Here is a 24579-nt window from a genome sequence, read left to right as displayed (position 1 = left end):
AATTTTGGAAGCAAATGGACCCCAAAAATGATCAGTATTTGTCCCTGAAAGTTTTTAAAAAGTTCATGCACATCACTGGATTACTGCGACCTTCTATCAATCAGCTTGTAAAAGGAGGAATTTTGGACTGATTTCTGAAACATGCAGCATGCAGAGAGAGCGGAGCTGCAACACTGTGCACTTTACCCTCACCTTAACCCCTTTTACGCACAGAAATCTCCCTTTTCTCTCCTCATTCTGTCTCTGCACAAACCCAGCCAATCGCATTCTTGTCATTTTTGACCATCAAACATTAATTTGAAATCCTCAGCCTTTATGTTCTACTCTATATTTGCCGCCACTAATCGCCAGCAGCGTATCAGATAAGATCGATAGCCTGACGCGCAGGGAAAGTCGCGCCGCGGTTGGCTGACCCGACACGCTCCCGTCTGAGATAATAAAAAACACAAAGTGATCTGATCGCCTGGTGGAGCCACAGTTGAGTGCGAGAGAGAGAGAGAGAGGGAGAGATTGCAGCGCTATAAACTAATCAAAAGTGAAGTGAATGTCTTTGATGCTCGCGCGTGTTTGTCTGTGCGCGGACTGGAGACGCTCTGTGTGCATCACATGCGCGCAAGATGAGGATGAAGCAGTTTAAATGTACCTAAAGACACATATTTTGCAAGAAAATAGAGATTATCCGCGCTGAGATGAGACTTTATGACTTGATTTAACGGTGCGCATCGTGAGATGTTGCGTCAAATTGATTAAAGTTGCGGGAAAAGCAAGAATTTGCAACATCTCGAATTGGAGCGCACGAATTGCATGTGGCAAAATCTGTGAAAGAGTGCAATATTTGTGGTTAAAATGCTCTCTGCCAGTCAAAATTAGATTGCCTCACTGTCCCGCTGCAGACTAACTCATCATTAGTAACTTGATATTGTGGACTGATCCGTTAAAGGAGCGCACACACAGAAAACAGCGGAAAAGTGTGATGAATGAACCCAGAGCGCCAAAAAAGTCTCAAAGAATGACATAAAAAAGACAGATAAGGCTGATTTCATCATCAGACACCGGGACCCGCGCAGATCCAGACACCGTGTCGCGCTCCCCTCCCCGCCCCGAGGGCGCGCTTACCTGCAGGAGCCAGTGGCAGGTCTCGCCGATGAACGGGAAGCCCATGGATCCTTTGGGCATGGGCAGCTTGCAGTTTTTATCCCGCGTGGCTGTCCACCGGAGCTGCCACAGCTGCTGGGACACGGCGAGGAGCAGGGCCATGGACACCAGGCAGGCGGCCAGAGTGGCCAGAGCCGAGACGAGGTCGAAAGTGTCGAACAGCATGGTGATGGAGAGCCCGGCGGTCTCTCTGGAGCTCTGGATGACTCTCAAAAAGCTGCGAAAAGGGTTTTTTCAACTTTGGAAGCAAAAATTATCAGATCTGGATCTCCGGGAAGGTTAAAAAGTTTGTTTGGGTTTTTTTTGCGTAAAAGCGCAAAGCTCCTTTACGCACTCCAAAGCCGAGGCGGCTGTTCTCAGAATGAATGAACGGTGTGGAGTGCGGTTCTTTCTCTCAGACAGATTGGATTTCTCTCTTCAAATGGTCACAAAGTGGCGTTTTTGTGCGTAAAAAAGTGCAAATCAAAGCTGAGCGGAGGAGATGCTACAGGTGAGCTGCGCTTCCCGGCTCCCTGTGTCTTCAGTATCACACCTCAGCTTGTAAAGTGGAAAACCATCAAAACTCACTTTTTTAATGATTTAAGCATCTAGAACAGGACGCACACAAGACTGGACACTGTCCTGATGTTTGAAATCTCATTTTTGGTCTCGTTTGTGGATCAGTGACTTAAAATGAGTCTGAAACTTGAAGGCAAGCAAAAAAAAAATCTCTAGGTGACACGTTTATGTCAGGAGCTGGGACACCGTGGGACACGTGGAAAAAGTGAAGAAACCGAGCCCTGGAACTAACAAGGGCTTTACTTTTTAAAAACTTCTCGGGGGATGGAAAGACTTGGTTTGGAGAGAAGGGGAGAAATGAACGAAAAGTCTTCCAGGAATCGCGTCTCTGTCAACTCCAAAAAAAAAAAAATAGGGAAAAAAGAAAAGTTTATAAAAGTTGTAATCTCTCTCTGGAGCAAACACGAGGAAGATAAAGTGTGGAGTTTTTTTAAGATCCGTGAGCGTGCAGGAGGGAAAAGGTGCGCAGGAGATGCTCTGGAGCCACCGTCCTCTTTCTCCTTCTCTTACTTTCTGTCGTCCACTCTCGTCTCTGTGTACCTTTCTGTTTCTGAGAGCGCTCCTCTCTCTCTCTCTCTCTCTCTCTCTCTCTCTCTCTCTCTCTCTCTCTCTCTCTCTCTCTCTCTCTCTCTGGCTGCCTATACAAGTCACCCTCAGTGTGTGTGTGTGTGTGTGTGTGTGTGTGTGTGTGTGTGTGTGCGTGCGTAAAATGTGTGTGTGCGTCAAGCCAGAGGCACCAATGAGTGTTTATATAGTGCGGAGGCAACTGGAAGGCGAATAGGCGGCCAAGGGCTCCCGTCGCCCCCCTCCAACCCCACCCCACCTCCACTCCTGCGTCGGCTACAGAGGCAGAGAGACTCCCCTCCTCCTCCTCTTCCCTCCATCCCTCCCCTCTGCTCCACCTCTTTCAGCTCCTGGAGGACCCCCCCTTTCCTCCTCCTCCTCCTCTTTCCCCTCCTCTCTCCTCTCAGAAGGAGGGGTGGTGTAAAGTGAGCGGCAAGCGGCGCAAGAGGAGAGGAGGCTTGGAGCGTGCTGGAGCTGGCCGCGCGCCAGCGAGAGAGAAACAGAGACGGAGAGAGAGAGAGAGAGAGAGAGAGAGGGAGAGGAGCGGGACTTTCAGTTTATGACTCCGTGCAGGACGTGCGCACTCCTGAACTAATCACCTGCAGGCTGCAACAGCGCCGCGCGCACATCAGGATTAATGTCACCTGGTTTAACAGGCTAGTGGCAGCATTAGATCAATAACGAAATTCCGTTATTGCTTTAAAAAAATCGCAACAAAGACGCGCCTTTACGCACGGAGTAGTGATCGTAATGTTTCCAGAATTGAGCCAAATGCGCATAAAAATCATCATTTTGGAGTAGAAACGTTGGTCTCAAAGCAAAAAGTTGATACTCTTTTAGTGGCCATTTAACCCTTTGAAACTTGGATCAGCATCAGTTTTTGTGCTGCGCTCAGATGACTTTCACAAACTATTTCATCTTTAAAACCTGGGCAAGGTGGTTTGGTTATATAGTGGGGGAAGGTTATGACAAAACTTGTCCAGAAATGTTCCACGAATCACAAGAAATTAGTTATGTGTAACAAGAAAATTACCTAAAAAAAATACGATTATCAGAAAATTTTTCAAAAAAATTGAAAAAAATGTTTATAATTATAATAAATTTATATTTAAAATTATATTACAGAATAAAATAACATCAAAACATAAAAAAATAAAATGTGTTTTGTCTGTGCGTTAGGTCTTTTTTTTTCTTCATATTTTCACTTTTTACTATTTTTTTTGCTAACATTTGTTAATTTTGCTTGTCACCTTCTCTATTTTATTTTTTTTAAGAAATTAAACCAATTTGGTCAGGTTTTAAAGGGTTAATGAACAGATCATCACCTTATTCTCTTCATCTTTAACTCTTTTTTACACTGGAATAGCGTCTTGCTCAAAGGCACTTCAACAGAGTCCTGCTCCTTTCTTTCTTTCTTTCTTTCTTTCTTTCTTTCTTTTCTCACACAGTACGCTCAGTGAGGTTACACCTCTCTCTTCTATTTCCCATCACCCCCTCTGTCTGCTTTCCCTGATCCCAAACTGATTAAAACTCAGTTGACCTGCGAGCTGAACCGACTGACTCAAAGCATCCGGTAAACGAAAGGGTCACAGGTTCGACTCCGGCTCTCCTCCCAGGCCACGTGTCCCTGTCCCGTCCTCGGGTTCTCCTGTCTAAAGTCTTCAGAAAGCAGTCGGATCAATGAGGCGCAGGCGCTGGGGGGAAGTCGCGGCTGTTCTCGGCACGCTGCTGCGCCACCTCCGTTCCAAAGAAAATGACTGGCTTCAATTAGGTCCTCACTTTTCTGTGATCAGGGGTAGAACCGGCCGTTACGTAACGGAGCAGCAGAGCGGAGACCCTGACCCCAGCTGCAGCACACACACACACACACACACACACACACACACACACACACACACACACACCTGCGAAGGGTCTTCCACACAGTAATGAGTGTGAGTGAAGCAGAAATGTGATTTTCACACAATTTTTTTTCAGTTTACCCTCTTTTCCCCCATTTTTAACCTCTTCTTCTCTCTTTACACCCATCTGGAGCTCATATTTAACCTCTTCTTTCCCCTCTCCCTCTCATCTTTAACTCTGCTGCTGTTTTCCCTCATTTTCTTTGTTTTAATCTTCACTTTTGTGCCTCTTTTTTGTCTCTTTCTCATCTAAATCCCCATTTTCTTTTGTTCTCCTCCACGTTCGCACCTCTCCTTCTCCATCTCCTCCTTCTTCTCAGTTGTCTCTCAGTCAGCACAGATTTAAGGAACAAGTCAAAATCATTAAATTTCACTAAAGACCCCCTCTCTCTTCCTCTTTCCTTCTCTTCCTCCCAGCACTCGTTCTCTGACAGCGGCTCAATGCTGCCGCCTAGCGGAGCAGAAACACATGGCAGCCGGCCAGAAAGAGAGGAGCAAAGTGACAGCAAAGAAAAGAAAGCATTGTTTTGATTAAGTTTGGGTTGACGGCGCAAAGTATTTTATCTTTCCGTCGTCCTCTGGTGAACACACAAGCGCTGACATCTCACAACTGATCTCATGAAACATGTAACATCGGTTAAACACGTCTCTGACGTCGAAATGACTCGATCAAATCTTTAAACCTAACGAACAGGGTTCGTATGGTCATGAAAAATCTGGAAAAGTTTTGGAAAATGAAACATACCCTGAAAGTTTTGGAAAAGTCTTCACAAACCTGTATAATAACACAAAGGCCCGAAATTTGAAAGTCAAAGGCTGATCTCTGGCGGAGATTAATGGTGTAATTTTCGGTGATTGATTTGCATCAAATATGTTTTTTTATTCTACAAACTAATGAAAATATTCCTCCAAAATTTAGAATAGAAATATTGTCATTTAAGGCATATAAAAATAAGAACTGGTCAAAAAAAAAAAAAAATAGAAAGAAAACAAGATAATTTTCTTTCTTTTTTTAAAGATTATTTTTGGGGGCTTTTTCAGCTTTATCAGATAAGAGAAGGGATAACATGCAGCAGAAGATCACTTTATTTAAAGCTTTGGAAAAATATTCAGAAAATTATACTTATTATCATAATTCCAAATTAAAGTTATGTTATAGAATAATTTTTATTTTTAAGTGCTTTCTTGTTTGTTTGCTTTTTTAAACTTTAGTTAAAAGTTTAGATTGTTTTGTAACTTTTTGCTTTGGTTTTGGTGATTTTTTTCATAACTTGGTCCTTCTTCCTATGTTTTTGAAAGAAATCAGTCCAATGTCTTCAGGTTTCAAAGGGTTAACACAGAAAATAAGTGGTGTACTGAACACTCGGCAGCATATTTAAGTTCTCCTCAAATGACAGATCTGTTTTTTTCCATGCTGAAAATGGATTTTCAGGACATGAATTTAAATTTGAATTGAACTTTTGGGGTATTTTTAAAAAAATATATTTTAACCCCTTAAGTAAATATATCACGTGGGTGCAAGGCCATCAGAAAACTATCTAAATGTAGAAAAATGCCTACACACTTACTCCATGCCATTAAAGCTCAATAAAGGCAACATATTGATCAATCATTAATGTTCAGTTAAATTATAAGCTTTGAGGGAAGTTTAAGTGGACAAAAACACAATTTACATACCTGAAAAAAGCATTAAATCTCTGGAATTAAACTTAAATGCCAAAAGAGCAAAGAAATCCAAACTAAAAAAGAAAAAAAAACCTCAATGCTTTGGTGAACAATATTTGTTTCATTATTTATAAGCAGTAAATATAGTGACAAATAAACATATAACAAGCAGACAGAAAAAAAGAAAAATTCCAGCCCGTCCTCCCATTAAAAAAACTCAGAAACCAAACAAACATGTAGAAACTTCAAAAACGAGCAAACAAATAAATAACGTATAAATTCAAAACCGCTCAACATGAATCAGAAGCTAAAGATAATTTCTGTATATACGTGAGGCCTGTTTAACCTCAGCAACATGCCTGCGCCCCTGCCTGTGGATTACTCTGAGAAAAGACTGTATGTAATGTATGTAAATCCTCCAGATAAACAGCCTTAACGTACAATCCTCCACATTCATGCACAGATGAGCCTGTTTTTCAAAACAAGACGCACAGATTATGCAAAAGGTTAAACGTTGAAAAGGGAGGAATTGTTCAGTGTGGGAAATGATCGACTGTACTTTCGTGTCTGTATTTAGAAAGCTCAAAAGGTCACCTGGAGTTAGTCTGAAGAGCTCGAGGTTGCCGTAATGCCGAATTCATTAGCATTGGTTTCACTTGCATTTCACAATAAAAGCATGAAACTCGGTCTCACATTCTACTTTTGACCGACGTTCAGTAATTCAGCCCACAAACGCTGCAAAACTGCTGAATCAGAACGACATTAAAATTACATTTGATGCAAAGGGGCGGGAGCGTGAGCACCACGGACAGCGTCACATCGCTGCGGACAGATGAAGCTGTTTATATCTCGTTTTAGAGGTGGGAAGTAACTAAGTACATCTACTCAACCAAAATTATGAGCTACAAGTATTTCACTGGAGTATTTCCATTTTATACTACTTTCTACTCCTACTTCACCAAATTTCAGAGGCAAATGTTGTTCTTTATACTCCACTATGTTTGTTTGATAACTTCAGATTGTTAATGCAAAACTGTCAAATGACTATTATTTTAAAATCCCAATTATTCGCTGAATTTCAACAGGCAATCACAAATAATCACTTTTTTTTTTAAAAAAATCCACTTTTTTGCATTTTCAAATAATTTTGAAGTCCATATTGATGACGTAAAGCAATTCTTACCAGATTGTCTTGATTGGGAAACAAACAAAAACATCTGCACTTTCCAGCTTAGTTGCTTTCCTCAGTTCATACAGGTATGAATGACCCATGTCGCTGCGGTTATCGTCTTCAATTCAGTTTCATCTACATGTGGTTGGTGATTCTTTGCTGTTTTTTGCGACGCTGTTTCTCGCTGACATCAGTCTGATAAGCTGCACCTGTGTGCTCAGCTAAAAGGCTGCAACGTTTTAAGACTGTTTAGGGACCCCAATATGCAGAAATCTTCAAATACTGTCGACAAATTGGCTGCATTTAATGTGAATTTAAAAAGTTAATATGCACAAACTTTAACTGCATCATGATTGATGTGTTAATGCTGACATCCCTAATGTGTGTGTGTGTGTGTGTGTGTGTGTGTGTGTGTGTGTGTGTGTGTGTGTGTGTTTAAATGTATGTCAGTATTCACTACATGTCCTTACAAGTAAACTGGTCATTAGTCATTTGAAGCTCCATCAACCTGCTGCACAGCTGCTCATATAATAGTTCAGTAAAAATCAACGGAGCGCTGGTTTGATCGAGTCGTGTTGTGAATCTCAGAGTTTGGGCAAAAAAAACAAACCTTGCGTAGGAGTCGGTGATGCAGATGAAATCATCTCTGATTCAAGCTGTGATTGAACAGATAGTGGCGAGGCGATGACTGTTGATTCAGAGGTCAGTGAAGGTTCAAACCAGCTCTTATTCACATCCCTCATGTGTGTTCATAAACACACAACCAAACATCTGCCACCCTAAAAAAAAGTTAAAAAATCTCTACTGGAGCTTTAGGTGACCTCATCTGTTCCATTACAAGGTCACAACCTCTTGTGTAATGTGTCAGACTTCCAGTGTTCCCGTTCCAGGTCAGGGGACGGGAAGATTTGGCGGTGCTTAGCCCATTAACGCCGTCATGTGTGTAAGTTAGATAATTACCGTGTGGCTGCGGTGCGAGTGTGTGTGTGTTTCTTTGTAAAAGCAAAGACGCCTTATCTTTACATTCCACCGCTATGTCCGTTTAAGCTTTTAACACTTTACATCAACACACGCGCACTCGCTTACCTCAGTTAGCCCGAGTGGAGACGGTGTGGGTGTGTGACAGTCAGCGAGGGGAAAGAAAAGAGTGTGTGTGTATGCGTGTGTGTATGATGATGCGTGTGAGTTTTGCTAGCGAGCGTATTTTCAATTTCCTCTGACCCTGGAACAACCTTTCACAGCCGAGGTGTTTAGCTTAGGCTTTAGGGGGCTTAGTGGGACACAGGAAGCGAACACGAACACACACACACACGAACACACACGCATGACAAGGGAGAAAAAAGAGAGATGGAGGTGAGAAGGAAAAAGGGAAGGACAGCATTGTAAAATATTATGAGGCCAGAGAGACAAAAGTTTTTATTTTTAGTAATTTGGATGGCTGTTTTTCTGTTGTGGACATTGAGTCAATCTTTTCAAAAAAAAGGTACAGTAGAGTTCATTTATATCACCATTAAATTAGCTTATAAGAAATGTAATATTGACCCTTTGAATCAGTGGAAATTGCTTAATTGCTTAAAAAAAATACATGAAAAAGTTAATGAGAAACTTAGCAAGAAATGGCCCAAAATTAGCAGAAAATTAGTTAAAGGTTTCAAGAAAATACCCAGAAAATATCGAGGAAAAAGAATGAGAGGAAGTGCTAAATACGTATATTATTTCTGTGGCAAAATTTTGAACAAGTCATTTCTTGTCATTTTTTACTAATTTTTTTTTCAATTTCCTGGACATATCTCGCCAAGTCTTAGCCGGAGACGTTTAAATGCTTTTAATGGGCATCAACAAAACTGATGCCGATCCAGGTTCTAAAGGGTTAAATGTATTGTGCGTGCTTTTAGCTGGTTAGGGTTCACTTAGTGCTCTGTTTTCAGAAAAAAATATTCAATATGAAAAGTCCTGATGTCCCCCATAAGCACACAAAGGTCTCTTAAGGGCCGGTGCAGTGGTGGATGGATCCAACTAACCACGGACTTTCATGCGTGAGTCCAATGTTTGCTTCCTGTTGTGCCTGTTTTGCCTAATCCTAACCATACGTACTATACGACTACCATAGCTGACAGTGCAAATCAGAGAAAAACAGGTAGTGTAGAGCAGAGCAAACAACAGGACTTTTAAAAAATGTTGGAGAAATTCTTTATTTTTGATGCTCCTCATTATGAGTCTCCTGTCTGTCCACTGACACAGGACTGACAGAGACTCTCATGCAAAAATAAGTCAATGAACCACCCAAGAAAGTTGCACAGTGAGTCGATTTTGAGCGTAACATGTAATTCAAGGTTTTAAAATGTTAAAACTCAGTAAACAAACACATTTTACCTGAAGACAAAATTCAAGACAACAATAAAAACAATGAAACGCAGTCAAGATGTGAGGCATAAAATTCAAACTTGACTTAGTTTTAAAGGAGCGAGGCGAGAGTCACAAACAAGACACAGGTTTTACAGTCAATAATGACCTCATTAGTGTCTCCTCTTTGACCCCGCGGCCTGGGTGACATTACGGCGCTCCCTGTCATGTGAGGTCAGCGAGCTGTGACATCATCACTGACTCACAGTAATCACAGACTTACAGTAACACACAGATTTACAGGCAGCGCAGTCAGACCTCTGAGAGTTTACAAGCAGGCAAATAACAGCCAGAGACTCGTTTAAAGACATTTGCATCATCAGCCTTTTCTTTGCTGTTTTTTGGGGATTTGTGGGTGTTCCAAAGTAAAAACAGGAGGGAGGGTAGGGAATTTTGGAGAGTCGCAGCCGGTGCAATTGGTCAACGCCGGAGGGTTGCTATTATCTGCTGATGGAGCACAAGCGATTTACGAATTAGGACAAATTTAGCAAGTTTGGCAATGATGGTAGTTTGGTGGGTGCATCGCCAAAATATGTTGAATAACTTTTTAACCTCTCCAACCCTCACAGAGAAGGGGTGGAAGAAGTAGTCAGATCCTTTACTTCACTTAAAGATCACGAGTATCGTGAGCAAAATGTACTGAAAGAGCGAGCATAAAGCTCGGGTTAGCAGAGACGCTTGATAACCACCTCAGCTGTTCTTCTTATCTCTGGCTGAAGTTTCAGAGAATGACGAGCCAGCTATGACAAAGAGAGCCTGCCTTTGTTGTTAAAAAAAACATTGTTTTTCCAATGCTGATCTTTGTGTAGGGGCTTCTATCTACGGTGGCTGACACAAAATCCAAAAAAAACATGAATTTCGCTATCTAGAGCCAGTGTTTGGTTTGTCTGTTTTATAAAAATACACAAAAACCAGAAGCCAAACTGCTGCACCCCTGCATGCAGCCATACTGCTCAGTTACTGCCTAAAATCTGAAAAACCTCCCAGAATCCTAGACACGTCGTAATATCTTTGAAATGTCCAAAAATCCTAGAAAAGTCCTAAAATCTTAGAAATTTCCTTTAATTCTGGAGATGTGTTAAAATCCTAGAAATATCCTAAAATCTCAGAAACGTCCTAAAATCATAGAAATGTTCTTAAGTCTTAGACACATCCTAAAAGCCTAAAACAGTCCTAAAATCTTAGAAATATCCTTAAACCCTAAAAAATACTAGAAATGTCTTAAAATCCTAGAAAAATCCCAAAACCCCAAAAACTCTCTCAAAATCCTAGAGATATCCTAAAATCATGTATATGTCCTAAAATCTGAGAAAAGTCCTAAAAAAGTCGTAAAATCATAGAATCACATATGGGGCTGCAGCGACTGGCCCCTGGCCTCCCGTCTTTTTACAGAAGTGGCCCTTAAACAAAGCCAGCTGAGTATCTCTGCTCTGGACCTTCAAACACGCAGATGTAAATAATATGTGAATAAATTTGAACTGGCTTCACAAAGTGATTCTGGAAAAAGACGATCATCGGATAGGATTTTATTACATTAATTGGAAATGGGGTTACTGAACCTTTTGCTATGTAATCCCAGGCTGCACCAATTAGCTTTGCACATTTTATCATCATTAGTGCTCTTAGGTAACCGTCATTAGAACAGCTGCAGACCCGCGGTCATGAATGCATAATAAAAATGACCTGGCAGAGCTGAAGAGGACAACAACAAAACAACAGCAAAGCCATCGTAAAGAGAAAATGAACTAAAATCTAAATGAAGTGAAACGTTAAAGTCGCTCAGTAGTTACAGATGTGGCTAATGGTTCATTTTACTGGGGATTTTTTTACACTCTTTGTTTCGCTGCTAATGAACTTAATCCTCATGTGCTTCCTCGAGTGTTAATAAACACTTTGTGAACGTCGGATTAATGAAGTAACCGTTTTTGTGCCTGTGGTGGCAGATCCAGACCAAAGAGTTCACAAGGTCAATACTCTATTTTTATTCTAATAAATAACAATAACATTTATTCATAGCAATTTCCAAAGCAAAACATGCAGGAACGTTTTATTTGCAAGTGTGCCATTAAGATCATTGTGATTTAAAAAAAAAAACACCTAATAGAAAAACTGAATAAAAGACATATTTTGGGACTAAATTTAGAAGACTGATCTGTGCCGGGTTTGATGCCCACAGGATACACTCAGGGTCACTGACTAAGTGTGGTTAAACAGTACATGCAGATCTCTTGAACTAATTAAGTACAAAGTGGCCGCCCCCCCCCCAACTCCTCGCTAAATTTTCTGGATCGGGACTTGTGGGAAGACTTCTGAGTAAAACTAGGATGTGGTTTTTTTTTATGAAACTCCACAAGGTTGCGACAACTTAATTAGAGCTTCATTTGATCAGAGCTGTTTGCATGTCTGCAGGATGAGGACAGAGAGGACAGCTGAGTTTTACAATGAGCTGCTTTTTGTGGGCTGTGAGGTTGCGGGTTTGAAGCCTCAGTCTTGCCGGAGGGGAAGTGAGCTGGTGCTGTCGCTCCCTCAGACATCACTGCTAAAGAGCCCCTGAGCAGGGCTCAGGTACGGTTTGGTCACAGGATGTTTTGTGTGTTTTTGTTCGTGTTTTTTGCCTCTGTAGCTGCTCTCATAGCCAACATTTCCTCCAGAGTCGTGCTCTTGAAAGTGAAGTAAAACACACTGAAAATAGACGCAACACAAGCAAATGAATCATCGCCAACTTGATGACACAAACGCAGCATTTGGAAAACATTCGTGAACTTGACAACTCAAAAACATAAAGTTCGTGACACATGAAAGTTTGATGACACATGACCTGACAACACACAGAGACATCAACTTGACAACAAGCAGAAACATACATTTGACGACAAACACATCAAGTTGACAACCTGAAAACATGAAGCTGACAGCACACGGAAACATCAGCTTAGCTACAAACAAACCATGAATTTGATAACAAGACCACATCAAGTTAATTACATGGAAAGATTAGAGCAATGTGATGACACGAAAACATCAAGTTGACACCACAGAGACATCAAGCTGGCAACATTTGGAAACACAAATTTGACAACACAAACACATCATGTTGACGACAAAATATCAACTTGATGACGGGAAATCATCGATTTGACAACACAAAAATGTCAAGTTGACAACAAGAGAAATCACCAAATTTGAAATGACACATGGAAACACAACTTGATTTTTTTGTGTTGTCAAACCGATGCGGTGCGACCCGCTCTTCCTCCGAGCCGCAGCCGCCAACTTTTACTGACGGAAAGTCAACTTCAACAACGAGTCGAAAACCATGGCAACACGTGTCTGCCAGCTGTGTGCATAACTTTTTAGTTTCTCTTTCTGTTTTTTCTAAATGCTGTGAATTTGTCGTCGAGTTGGTGAAGATATTTCTTCATTTGCTTGTGTTGTGTCTGTTTGTCGACCACAATAAAAAACTGTATTAGCTTCAGCAGTTCCCAGAAAGTCGAGAGAAAATGTAACTTTTTTTGGCGCAGTCGTAACTCGACAACTGAGTTTAATTTAGCTGAAATGTGTAAATCTAAAGTGTCTCAGCTTGTGGGAATCTTTTGCACTTTGTAATTTTAGATGATGAGACGAGGACGTTTTTAATTCAAGGAACTCTTTACATGCAAAAATAAAACAGACATAAAATGAAATTATTATTTACGAGCATCCACTGGCTCCATTTGTTGTGATTTCTGAGTCATTCGACCAAAACCTAGATCCTCTTTTCAGAAGAGTCTTTGACTCTCTGGACGTCAAAAGCTCCGCGGGGAACCATTATGCTACTGATGGGGACGGAGAATGGTTTAAATTAAGAAAAAATGTCTTTGTGTCAGAGTGTGAGAGAGGGACACGTCGTCAGCTGTCACGGCAACATGCGATGACGCAACAAAACGGAGGAAAGTAGATGCTTTTGATGTGACAAACAAACCCTCTGATGAAGAAGCTTAAAGAAAAAGAGAAAAACAGAGATGCTGGAAGGGCAGAGAGGGAGGGACCGTGCTTTCTTATGACAAAATAATGATAAATGACGAGAACAAATGAGGCGTGGAGAGGAAAATGTGACAAAAAATGAATTGGTAACAGAGAGGAGCTTCAAAACTGAACATGTACTGTTGGTTTCTGCTGAAGAGAATCAGCAATGTACAAAGAAGAAAACGACAGAAAAAAGACGTTTCGTATCTTTCTCCTTTTAAATTAGCACATCGTCATTTTCCCATTTTTAAGACATCTTCGATGTCTGTCTTGATTTTTCATTCACATTCCTCTCTCCCTGGCTTTTTGACCTTCTTCCTTTCCTTCTTTTTTTTTGTGGCATTATATTTCCCGGTTTTCTGTCCGTCTCTACGTCCGTGATAATGTCTTCAAATTTGGCACAAACGTCCACTTAGACTCAAAGATGATGTAATCTGATTTTCATGGTCATAGGTCAAACTTCGAGGTCACTATGACCTGTCTCATCCTTCTGAAGACCATATTTCACAGAGTTATGTAGAGACTTTTTTCCAATATGGCGCAGACGCTTAGACTCAAGGATGAACTGATTCGGTGTGGCCACAGGTCAAAGGTCGCTGTGACCTTGGATCTATCTCATACTTGTGAATACAATATCTCAAGAACACCTTTAAGGAATTTCTTAAAATTTGGCACAAACATTCACTTTTGTAGAGGATGAAGTGATTGGATTTTGGTGTCCATAGTTCACAGGTCAAGGTCACTGTGATCTCATCTTTCTCATTTTTGTGAACACGATATCTCTAAATGTCCTTGAGGGTCTTTCTTGAAATTTGGCACAAACGTCCACTTGGACTCAAGAATAAACTGATTAGAATTTGGGGGTCAAAGGTTGAAGGTTTGGCTGTTTTTACCAACTCGTTGCGATGTTTCTACGTGTATTTCTGCCGACCCTTCGTGGCTTTTCCCAGCAGCATTGAAGCGACTGACCCTGGGTGTTTTTACCAAACCCTTGCCTTGTTTCTCAGGAGTTTGAGCCACCAATTCCGGGTTTTACTGACTCTTTGTTGTGTTTTCACGCAGTGTTCGAGCCGCCTATCATAAGTGTTCATAGTATTTCCCAGCTGCGTTTTTATTCCGACCGTTAGCGACTTTTCTCAGCAGCGTTTGAGCCACAGATTCCGCGTTTTTATCGACCCTTTGTGATGTTTCTGGTTGTGTTGAGCCACCAATCCCAGGTGTTTTAACCAATACTCAAACTCCAGATGTACCTAGTTTTTAAACGATATATCGGTTTCCAAAACAGCCTCATCTCTTGTTCTCGTGGCCTTGGATAAATTATTTTGCAGTGGAAAGTTTTGGTCATGGTCTTGCATATGTCCAAAAAAATGGCCAAACATTTGTTTTCTTGCAATAAGTATAAATTTGCCATAAAACTTTCTAATGGCTGGATTACGTCTGACAGAGCGTTTGACCGCAGACTGGCATTTTACTGGGCAGCACCGAGCAGCTCGTAACCTGGCTGTTTCACACTGACTCGTCTGTAAAACGTCTGCGTGTCCTCGGGGTGTCAGATCTCCCGCTGACAGCCACACCGATCGGTGCCAACAAGGCGATACACACATCCCTAAACTATTAGTCTGCTCTGCACAGGGGGCACAATGTGTGTGTGTGTGTTTGTGTGTGTGTGTGTGTGCGTGTGCAACAACAACCTATTTCCCACAAACATCATGAGCTACACACTGTTTTGCTCTGTGACACACACACACACACACACTGTTGTTAATCAGCGGTTTATAGATAACACATGGAGCATCAGTTTCCCATGATGACACACAGCCGTCAGCGAGAAAACACAGTTCACCAGGTTAAAGTGATGTGTGTGAATGCTGTCAAGTGAGTTCATGACGGCGCGGTGTGTGTATGAGTGTATTCAAAGGCTCGTTAGTGGCTGGTATGAGTGTATGTGTGTGTGTTAAATCATGTTTTACGAGTGTTTGTATCTGACTTAAACAGTCATTCTGGGGTACGAAGGAGTAGAGGCAAATAAAGACATCTGGGCTCAATGACTCAGCTGTGTGTGTGTGTGTGTGTGTGTGTGTGTGTGTGTGTGTGTGTGTGTGTGTGTGTTCATGCACTCTCAATTTGTTTCGCTTTAACTCGGCTCTCGTTCGGTTTCACCCGTGTTTCGTCAGTGGTGGGAAAAGTTCAAACTCAATACCTACTGAATTACTTCAGAAACGACAGAGTTACCGTGACTGTTTTAACTTTAAACGCTCACGAAAGTGAAACGATAACATCCGTCCGTCAGAAAAATTCATTGGAATATTTAGGTTTTTGAGTTTTTTCCATGTTACCACTGGATTTAGACAGTACAGAAATACAAGCATCACTCTTAGAAGAAATGGTTTTATATATAAAGGTTTTATAGTTTGGTACATATTTGGCAACCTTAAAATATAATATATACATATATATATATATACACATACATATGTATATGTATAACCCTGTAAGAGGATTCCTTTTTCGGCCTTTCTTCACTCTTTCCAAGGTGAAAACATTAATTTTGTGTTTTTTAAAATGTCTATGAACTTCAAGATCTGATAACAATTCCTCTTTTTTGTTATTTTAACAAATTGTAGGTTTTTGAAAATATGTCCAGAAAAGTCATGGAATTTGCACCATTAAAGCCAAAATTTTTAAAAGTCTCTCCCAGTGCTTAAAAAAATTGACATGCCCCCCCTTTTTGCAACACTCCCTTCCCTTTCAGAAATATCGAACAGTCCCGAAGTTGTGATAAAATTTTAAGCTCTTTTCTGAATTCTAAGTAATATATATTTTCCATATAATAATATGTAATGGAAAACAACTGATATGGAGTATAGCTGGTGCTCTCTGGGAATGTTTGACCTTAAAAATGTACGAACCCTGGTTTTAAGTTAAAATAATATCAACATGTTATATATGTATCAATGGATAAGTATGTCATCTTTTCAATAATTGTTTCAAAAAACAGACATAAAAATAATTCAACAACAAAACACAGAGAATAGAGCTGAATTCTTAAAAATGTTTGTCTGCTTTCCTTCATGGCCGTCTAACAGTCCAAAAAAATCGTAAAACTGAGAAATCTGGATGAATGATTTGTTGTAGTTTATCCTGCAAAAGGAGCGTGACTGTTAAAAGGTTAAAAAAAAGAAAATCTCTGGCCAGGTGATTTTTAATCGTACGAAGAAACAGGATTAACTCAATTTACCACAACGTGACCGTAATAATCTAAACAAACAAATTGTCCAGAAGCACGGTTCATCTGTGTTCGTCATTTCCCAGAAATCATGACGATGATCACTTACTCAGTTTCCCCGCGGGATAACTGGCTCTCTCGCTCTTTACCTCCGTCTCGCTCTCTCACACACACACATACACACACACACACATTTCCGAAAACTTCCCCAGAGAGGTCTGTATCAAATCAGATCTAAAACGGCAATTACAGTAATGCCGCCCGACACTTTAATGTTTTTGTATTCACCGTGAATACCAGGGGAAAAATCCAGCACACACACACACACACACACACACACACACGGGCACACGCACACGCACACGCACGTATGTCATAACAATCCACAAAACACAGACCTATCGGGTCACTGCTAAGCCTTAATAATGGGCTCCATTATAATTCTGCTTTCTTCATATGTGGTCAGGAACAAGAAAGGAATGAAAAAAAAACTGGCAGGGCTTCACACACACACACACACACACACACACACACACACACACACACACACACACAGTAGTAAGGGAGTTTTTTTTAGGCCGCAGCTATTCTGGGGTAATATTAGTAAAACTCACTGGAAGAGATGAAGAGATAGTAGATGAGGAGATAGAGAGATGAGAGGGAGGAGGAGGAGAAGAGAAGGACCACAGGCATCCAGAGGGAGAGAAAGAGGAGTAAAGCAGCCGTCCTGCAGCTCAGAGGACATTTCCACTTTTAAATTAAGTTACTTTAACAAATATTTCTGGTGTGTCGTACTTCTGTCGGGGGAAAAGGAAACTTGAAAAAAACCGGATTCTCCACCTGATGTTTGGAGCTATTTGTCGTGTAGTTAAGTTGCAGAACGCCGTTTCGCGGTCGACCTCCACGTCTGCGTATTACGCTGCAGGTGTCCTGCGTCTGCTGCTGACGTTTGCGCTACCGTGATGTAAACACAAAAGTGCATAGCAACCAACGGCGGGATGGTCATGATTAAGAAAACAGGCACATAGTTTCCCCATGTGTATATCTGATGTACTTTCATACACTTTTACTCATTTTCAATTCAAGACTCCTTTTATTATTCTTGTTCTTTTATTGGCGTTTTACCTGTTTTATATCAATCAATCAATCAGACTTTATTTATCAGCACTTTTCATACAGATGAAAATCTACCCCCAAAACACACAAGCATGTAAATAAAAAAAAAAAAAACTGTACTCATTAAAACCAGAAACTAAGGAAACACCAGAGGCAGGATAAAACCAACAACAGATAAAAGATTTTTAAAAAAGTAAATAAATAAGGAAGCAGATAAAAAGATTAATAAATAACATGATAATAGCAATAAAAATAAATAAAAAATAAATAAGTAGATGAGTAATTGGGTAAAAATATGCTTACTGTAAAAAAAAAGAGGTAAATTAGGATAAAAACAGAAAGTAAAATGAGAAAATATGTAAAAATACTAAAATGATAAAGAAAACAAAACTGTAAAACTGTAAACCAGACTAAAATATCTAAATATTCAACACATGAAAAAAAAAGAAAAAAAGTCCATATGAGATCATCTCCTTTATTAGCATCTTAGAGATATATATAACTAAATAAAAATATAATAGCTATAGATAGTTATTTATTTTACTCTTAATTTTTTATGAGTTTAATTCTCTTATCTACATTTTCCTTATTTATAAAATTGTATTTTTGAACTTGCACCTTCATATGTTCATGTAGTGCTGCGTAATAATGTTCTTAATGTTCTTAATTTTGTTTCTGTTCATTATTCTTTTTATTTTTATTTTTATTTTATTCTGTTAATCTTTTAATCTTGGAAGGACTTTGTGCTTAAGCTTGAAAAGTGCTTTATAATATAGAGGCTACACTTTTTTTGTGCCAAAAGCAAGAAAAGAAGAAGAAATTGTTACCATTAATTAGCACATTCTCAATAAAATTTCCTGTTAATGATGATAGGTTAATAATTATTATTATTTTTTAATGATTTTATATTTTTTAGGGGCCCTGTAATTTATGGGCCCTTAGAATTATCCTAACTTTTCTCCTTCATCCTGCCTCCGCCTCAGTGCCCGCTGCTGAAGACATTATTTAATTTGATTTATTTGACTGAAGTTTCTCAGTTTGGTATTATTTATAGAAAGACACAGAGAGACCGAAAATATTTTTAAAAAAGAATAAAACGGGTAAAATGAAGGTCAAGATTTAAGAGGATAGAGAGAATTAAAAAAAATGAAAAAACATATAACAAAATTTGAATAGGAGAAGGAAAATTTTAATTGTGTTTTGTTTTTATCCCATAAAAAAAATGAATGATGAAAGAGAGAAAGAGAAAGTCACACACACAGTTGGTGTTTCCCGAACCTTTGACCCCTTCGGATCATCAATAACCAGACGGCGAGGAGAAGTGTGTGTGCTGTCTCATCCGTCTTCATTACACGTCTGTGTGTGTGTGTGTGTGTGTGTCACAGCATGGTTATACACACACAGTTTAAGTGGATACACACATTTAGGATTCATTCATGTAAGGATTTTTTTTTAAGAAGGGAAAAACAATAATGAAGCTTTTATTTTGAAAATATGAGGTGTTTTGAGCCTTTAAAGACCCACTTCAGGTTAAAGTTCAACCATGTTTTCATCAAACAAAAACACACAAAAATCCAGCACTATTTCATATTATTTTAGCACATTATAGTCTTTTCTAATATCTAACAAACTCTGTAGCATGATGCACATATTTGTACATAATCTTACTTTCTATTTCATTTGTTTTTTGAAGCATAATGCACACATTTTTGAATACATTTTGTATTTAGATTTATTCTTATCTTTGCTTATATATATAGAATGAGAGGAAACTGTAAAATGGCACAATTTTATCCTTCTGGAGGGTGGGCTAACGTAACGTTACCAGCGTCGCACAGACTATTTATAAATATGCAGTAAGTGTAATAAAGACCACGTCTCTAGCTGAAATATAGTTGCAAAAACACGCTATTTCTGTTCTTTTTTTTTCTTTTGCTGGTACTTACGGCAGTTACGAGCCACAGCAACCGAGGCAAAATAAATAGAAAATTGGCCTTTTTTTTCTCGTCTCTGCCTCTAAGCGATTTTTTTTGATATACTAAATAGAAAATGAAAATCAAACCGATTTTTAAATTTTTACTTATCCCTTTTTAACAACGAAAAAGAAAAACACCTTGTATTTATTTTTACCAGTTTTTGGACGGAAAATCCAACAACCACTCGTTTTTAATTTTTTTTTTTTTTAATACCGGTTTTTGAACGTAAAATCCAATGACGCACCGCCTCCACGGCCCCGCCCCTTGAGGGATGACGCCCTCACTCACGCGCATGCTCGAAACCACGGCAACCAACGCGTCCGAAAAGACGACACGGACACCGCACCGGTGAGACCGAAGCTCCAGCGGTTCAACCAGAAATAGCGCGTTTTAATACAACTTTTTGGGACAGTACTTCAGCTAGAGACGTGGTCTTTATTACATTAGCTGCGTGTTTATAAATAATCAGTCTGCGTGACGCTGCTCACGTTACGTTAGCATTAGCTTCGTAACGAATTGTTTAGCTAACGTTAGCATTAGCTTCGTAACGAATTGTTTAGCTAACGTTAGCATTAGCTTCATATTGAATTGTTTGGCTAACGTTAGCCTAGCACATTAGCTGCCACAGTCAGATAGAAGGTAGCTCTGTAAGCTAACAGTTTATTTACATTTGTCGCTTTACAAGCTCACTGACATGTTGTCTGTGTTGATAGTTGTTTTGAGAGCGTGACGCTGGACGGGGAGCCGCGGCGTCGCGTGGACCAAACACCGAGGACCTTGGCCTTTGCAGGAGGGAGCCTTGTCCCTGTCGGGGGGTCTGTAGCGGACCCTCCAGATGCAGGACAGCGACAGTCCCGTCGTGTCTCATGGCAGCGTGCGACCCTCACAGGTGGTCAAAGGCTGATGAATCTGGTCAGTCCTTTACAGATTAACAGATCCTCACTGACAAAACTACTACTGTTACTTCTTGTAAATACTCTGAGTACTGTACTGTAAACAGATGTGTTTTAGCCCGTTTTTATTTCTCTAAATCTTTTTAAAATGTTTGCAACTTTGCTATTTTATCATTAAATTTGTTTTACAAAGTCACTTGTTTCTACTTGCATACATTAAACAACACATTAACACATTATATTACTTTTTGAACCAAATTTAAAGAATAAAGACCTGCATTTGTAGCATTGAGATTCACAGTCAAGACTAAAATGTAATGCCTCTAAAATAGTACCTGAGCTTATGAAAACAAATAACACATATTTTCCAGTTTTATTTGGTAGATGACTGACTCAGAAAAATAATTGACTTTAAGTAAATGAATTACATGTAAATTTCCCATGTATTTTTATGACACTATTTCAAGGTAAAATAATTCATTAAATGCAGTAGTTTAATAGCAAGACAGCTTGAATAAAGTTTTTTAGCCTATTAAGATAGGACAGATCAACAGTGTGAAAATGTGGAAGAGCAGAGATGACCTGCAGCAAAGGGCTGTGAGTGGGAATTGAACCTGCGGCTGCTGAGACAAAGACGTCGACTTTATCCACTCAGCCACTAACACATTAAAACACAAATGAGTCAGATTTTATTTCATTGAATATATGCAAAGTTCACTATTAGAGCCCCCCACCCAAAATCCAAACCTTAATAGTGTTAACCCCGACACCACCAGACCTACCAAAGATTTGACCTTAAATGTAAACATTATGTTTATTTGATTAATACATTTAAACTTAACTTGATCTTATACATAAACTTTATGTATTAATTTAAGTCAAACAGAAAATGAATCTGATCACATAGATTTTACTTAAATCTTTTAACTTGAGTTTATACAAAGCATATTTATGTTGTCAAGGCTGGATAAAATTAAAAAATCAGATGACAAATAATACAAGATGCAGGATGCATGATGTCAATATAAAATAATACAAAGAAATAGACCAAAAACAACAGAGACAGTCAAATAAAAAAACAAATAAAAGTAGATAAACTTGATAAAACATCAATTAAAAAGGTAAAATAGCTAAAAATATATAAAATAAAAATGCAGAAATAAAAAAGACAAAATTAAGAGACAACATCACATAAAAGCAATTCTATAAAAATGGGTTTTAAGAAGTGATTTTAAAGAAGTCACTGATGCTTCGAGCTTTTTCTCGGTACTTCAGATTTAAGCCTCGACTTCGTAATGCACCTGAAAATCTGAGGCTGTGAACCGGCTCACACGGGGTTAACATTTCTGTTACGTAGCTTTGGACCAGACCCAGACGAGCTTTAAAAGTGACCAGTAAAATCCTAAAATCAGTCCTAAAAGGTGCAGGGAGGGTCGGGTGATGTGCTGAAGCTGCGCTCTGACGGTTTCATCACTTTCTTTTTCTGTTTGAGGAGGAAGAAAAGTTGATCGCTGATAAACGATGGGCTGATTATTTAACGTCCTATCTCGACACAGGAGCCAGACGATATGCAAACCAGACCCGAACCAGGAAGCGATGTCGGCGTTCAGAGCTGCGCCGCCATGAACAGGTAAGTTCAAGCACTCGTGCAGACTGTGAAAGCTTCATGTGGTTTTTTTCTTCTTCCTTTTTTCACTGCACATATTTTCTCACGTTCTCACAGTTTTGCTTCTTTCTGCCGGATCATGAATGTAGCGGAGAGTCGTTCAATGAACTTTTCACTCCGACTGTCAAACTTTGAAAACTTTAAGCTCAGTTTACTCTGAAAAATAACGTCCTTCTTTCTGTTTTGTCCCATAAAGCAATCCAACATTTTATATTTGTCCCAAATCTGAACCAGTTTTGAATCTGAAAAGGCCCAAACACACCAAACCGACATCAAACAAAGCTGACTGTTGCGCTTCCTCATATTTGTCGTGTTTTAGCCAAAAAAGTTGAACTAGGGACGTCATCGGTTAGCCGGTTAACCCTTTGGAACCTGGATCGACGTCATCGAACGTCACAAGAGTTTAAACCTATTGAATCTGAGAAAACTGGTTTGACAACATAAAAAAAGGGAAACTCGGCAAAAAAATGTTAAAAAATGAAAAAAAATTGGGAAAAGGGGGCAAGAAAAAAATTTAGAAAATTGGCCCCAGGAGATTATTAGATATAAAGAAAAATGTTCCAATACATTTAAAGATCTAATAATTAAATAATATCTAATTATATTTAAAATTATGGTACAGATTTTTTTCTTAAGGTAATGTTTTTGTCTCCTTTTGATTTTCTACTGTCTTTGCTTATTTTCAAGTAACTTAAAAAAAATAATTTTAAACTAATTTCTTACTTATTTTTAGGGTCATTTTTGGTTAAGTTGCTCATTTCCTTCTTTTTTGTGTTTTTGAAAAAAAAAAAAAAACAACTGCTGACGTGCTTTGATACTCTTGTTAGTAATCCAGTTAGTAAGTCCACTGAGTCGCTCCTGTATTTATGATGGTGTTGAGAAACATACCTTTCAGATTTTTAAGTACACTGGTATACAGTAATATTGTGATATTGCTCAAGTTTTTCTACACTAACTGCAAAAACAGTGTACTCAATTTAACTACAAAAATAAAAGTAATAGCCTCTCGTTTGTGCACCATCAGTGTGGTCCATTAAAAGTGTTTATTTTTGCCACTGACAGGCTCAGATTGTTATTTTAAGTGACAAAATTATAAAAAATAATACAAGATACTGTTTGTATAACCAGAAACATCCCCAAAATCTCTATCCAGACTCACCCGCCAGACTCCATTTAAATGAAAAAGTCATTTTATCACGTTAAAACACACTTTATTCAAAGTCGACAGAAACAAAACAAAACTCACAAAAGCTGTCGAGGATCATCTCTCCACCGTTCCAATGATCACCAGCTCTGGTTTGGTTGAAATAAACTCTCAGTTCACTTCTTTGATGTGAAAATATTCTGGCTCTTTACGCACTAAAATGACTGTTTATTTAAACAGAGTCTGGTGACTTTGGCCAAAGCAAACACGCCAGACGCCTTTTTAAAAACATTAGAAAAAAAGGTTGGTTGAAAAAACACCAAAAATATCATTTTAGGTTTAACAGATTCCCGAAAGTTGAACTGTAGGCGTTTGTAAATTCAAAAACACACAATTACTCAGGTAGAATAAAGAAAATAACTGCAGTTTGTTACGGAGGAAAGGAAACAAGGAAGGATGCACCACTGCTTCCTCCACCTTCACTTCCTCTCCTCTTTCACCCGCCGCCGCCTGCTCGTACTCGACGTGGAATTCAGTGACTTCCTGTTTCTATATTTAGCTGTTTGTCTCTTCCTTGTCTGCTAGAACACACTATCAAACCATCACACACACACACACACACACACACACACACACACACACACACACACACACACACACACAGGTAATACAAAACAAGGCAGAAAGATGAACAGATAGTTTGTGTCCTGTGAGTGTGTGTGAGAAACACTGATAGTAGATGAGATATTCCTTGTGTGTGTGTGTGTGTGTGTGTGTGTGTGTGTGTGTGTGTGTGTGGTCATCCCGCCGTCCCATCACTGACCTCTCATAACCCCAGGATGCCCTTGGATGACCTTTCACCTCTGTAGGTCACAGTTAGATCAGTAGATAAAACCAGAAAAACGATGACACTAAAATAAAATAATAAAATAATTAAAATAATTAACTAACATGCATTAACTACCTGCAAAGACAAAAGTGTTTTGTTTTTTTAAACATGTTTAATACATAAAAACCTAAAATAATACATAAAAATTTAAAACTGAGAGAAAATAATGATTTTAAACACCTGGTTAAGAGTCAAATGTAAGACTTTTTAAGATGCAACTAAAACTTTTTTACTCCTTTTTTTGATG

The 24579-nt window shown here is 39.2% G+C and overlaps 1 protein-coding gene across 1 annotated transcript in view; it reads right to left on the bottom strand.

The window, feature by feature from the left end:
• The window catches only part of LOC121961984 (cytochrome P450 26B1), a 40883-nt gene extending 38550 nt beyond the window's left edge, over window positions 1-2333 (bottom strand). The window contains exon 1 of the mRNA XM_042512140.1: window positions 1117-2333. Coding sequence (XP_042368074.1) covers window positions 1117-1320 — 204 coding nt within the window. The 5' untranslated portion in view covers window positions 1321-2333. The remainder of the gene's footprint in view (window positions 1-1116) is intronic.
• Window positions 2334-24579: the final 22246 nt, after the last annotated feature.

The sequence above is a fragment of the Plectropomus leopardus genome, chromosome 23, assembly GCF_008729295.1.
Source record: "Plectropomus leopardus isolate mb chromosome 23, YSFRI_Pleo_2.0, whole genome shotgun sequence".
NCBI lineage: Eukaryota > Metazoa > Chordata > Actinopteri > Perciformes > Serranidae > Plectropomus > Plectropomus leopardus.
The sequence above is the reverse complement of the archived record's forward strand: the minus strand, read 5'-3'. Positions and strand labels throughout refer to the sequence as shown.